General features: G+C 40.7%; 1 protein-coding gene across 1 annotated transcript in view; it reads left to right on the top strand.

Annotated features, from left to right (window-relative positions):
- The window catches only part of LOC107551784 (macrophage-stimulating protein receptor-like), a 14,323-nt gene extending 12,204 nt beyond the window's left edge, over positions 1 to 2,119 (top strand). The window contains exons 19-21 of the mRNA XM_016233510.1: positions 439 to 604; positions 694 to 830; positions 1,627 to 2,119. Of these exons, the coding sequence (XP_016088996.1) occupies positions 439 to 604; positions 694 to 830; positions 1,627 to 1,858 (535 nt within the window). The 3' untranslated portion in view covers positions 1,859 to 2,119. The remainder of the gene's footprint in view (positions 1 to 438; positions 605 to 693; positions 831 to 1,626) is intronic.
- The last annotated feature ends 63 nt before the right edge of the window (positions 2,120 to 2,182 follow it).

The following is a 2,182-nucleotide window of genomic DNA, read 5'->3' as shown; positions in this document are numbered from 1 at the left end:
GAAATCAAAGTTGCAATTCTAATCGAAAGCTACACTGACACTGTTTTTTCATGTTTAATACTGTAAAGCTGCTTGATTTAAAGCAATCTGTTGTATAAAGTGCTATAAATAAATGTTACGTGACTTGATCTGGCTGGAGAGCTGAATTGCAGAGCTCATGCAAACATATTCACATCGCTATGATCAGATGCTTTCTTAACTGCTGGTTTCTGTCATTTTACATATTCATCTCAGGATGTTAGCTAACGGTATGATGCTGCTCAAGTGTTTCGAAACTTTATTTTACTACTTCTATATCAGGGCCTTTAGGGCTCCAAACCGGTATGTTCAATTAGTTAAATTTACCTACGAACTGTTCTTTGCTTATGTATGTAAATGCACACTGAAGCGCAACAGACAACTGTGAATTTGGTACTGATTGAACCAATGTTCTCTCAGGCTTGATGAATCCTACACCGTAAAGGTGGCAGACTTTGGAATGGCCCGAGATGTGCTGGAGAAGGAGTACTACAGCGTCCAGGACCATAGGAAAGCCAAATTACCCGTCAAATGGATGGCCATTGAGAGCCTGCAGACTCAGAAGTTCACGACCAAGTCAGATGTGGTGAGAAACATGGTTACTTTAACCACTGGATTACAATAAGGAGTCGTCATATGTTCTTCTTAACACTGTTATTCTGTCTTTTACTGTAGTGGTCTTTTGGGGTTCTAATGTGGGAGATGCTCACACGAGGAGCCAGTCCGTACCCTGAAGTTGACCCATATGACGTCACACATTACCTCCTGAAGGGCCGACGGCTGCCTCAGCCACAATATTGTCCAGATCCATTGTAAGATTCTCCATTTTTCTGCAATATATATTTATATTTATATATATTACTCTTCTCAGTTAAACAAAATGTGGAACAAAAGTAGAAAGTTTGGTTGGTTTACTGAAGCCAGTTCTGTTCTCTAGTAGGTTTCTCTTTCATTTGTTTTTGGAAATTGTTCCACAATGCAAGAGAGAGTGACATGGCCTTTTGGAAAGGCAATGGTTTTAAGTAGCTGTCAGTCAGTTTAGTGTTTTTCCACCATTTGAGGTTCAGAGGGTTTAAAGCTTACTCAGTATTCAAAGCAGTGGAAAAGGTCAACCGAAAGGTTATTGTGAATGTCCCTTCAATTATCCAACACCTCGAGCACTGCACCCAGAGAGTTAATCATCATTCACTTCCAGACAGAGGGAAATATTTAAAAACCAACATAGTTTTCAGTGTTCCCCAAGTGACACTGCAAAACTTTGTAAACCTTGAGAAACTTCCAGCAATCACTAACCAAACCTTTGTGTGGTTGTTGCTGTGAAAAATATACAAACTATGGTATCATGATATCACAGTTTTGTTGTTGTTGTTGTTTTGAACACTTATAATGATACATCCACATCACTTCTTTGTAAAGATTTGGAAACTGTAGAACACAGTAAAAGAGTGTAGTGACACAGAGTGTAGCAACAGGATGTGGAAACATGACCGGTGGTGAGGTTCAGCAGTGGAAACTGAATGTGTGTGACTGAAGTTCATATGCCTGACTGATGCCTGATTTGACTTTTCCCAACTGAGAGATGACTGACCATCACCTCTGTATCTGCAGATTCGCCATTATGTTACAGTGTTGGGACCCCGACCCTGAGAGGAGACCGACCTTCTCCACGCTAGTGTCCGCAGTGATGAGTATTCTGTCCAGCCTGGAGGGGGAGCACTACATCAGCCTGAAGGTCACATACGTCAATCTGGACCAGCCCCGCCCCTACCCTGCCCTAACAGACTCTGCTGATGAATACGATTCGTCAGATGCGGATGATGCAGGCTCAGTCTCTAGCTGATTGACCAACTGGTTCGATACTTGCGTTTTAGGCCTTGCTGACACAACAGTGTCTAGGTTTGAAACAGCATGCTAGAACACTATTTTAACAGTACCATTTTAAAGGAATCATTCACCCAAAGATGAAAATTTGCTGAAACTTTTCTTAGGCCATCCAAGATGTAGATGAGTTTATTTGATCAGATGTTTTAGATGAGACAAAACAGATGATAAAAACATCACAATAATCTACAAACACTTTAATTGTGGATTTGTTTATTACTAACACACAGCTTTTCGATTCACAAGACATTAATTGATGGATTGGAGTCGTGTGGATTACTTG

The sequence above is a fragment of the Sinocyclocheilus grahami genome, unplaced genomic scaffold (assembly GCF_001515645.1).
Source record: "Sinocyclocheilus grahami isolate Dianchi unplaced genomic scaffold, SAMN03320097.WGS_v1.1 scaffold433.1, whole genome shotgun sequence".
NCBI lineage: Eukaryota > Metazoa > Chordata > Actinopteri > Cypriniformes > Cyprinidae > Sinocyclocheilus > Sinocyclocheilus grahami.
Note: the sequence above shows the minus strand (reverse complement) of the source record. Positions and strands in the feature narration are given on the sequence as shown.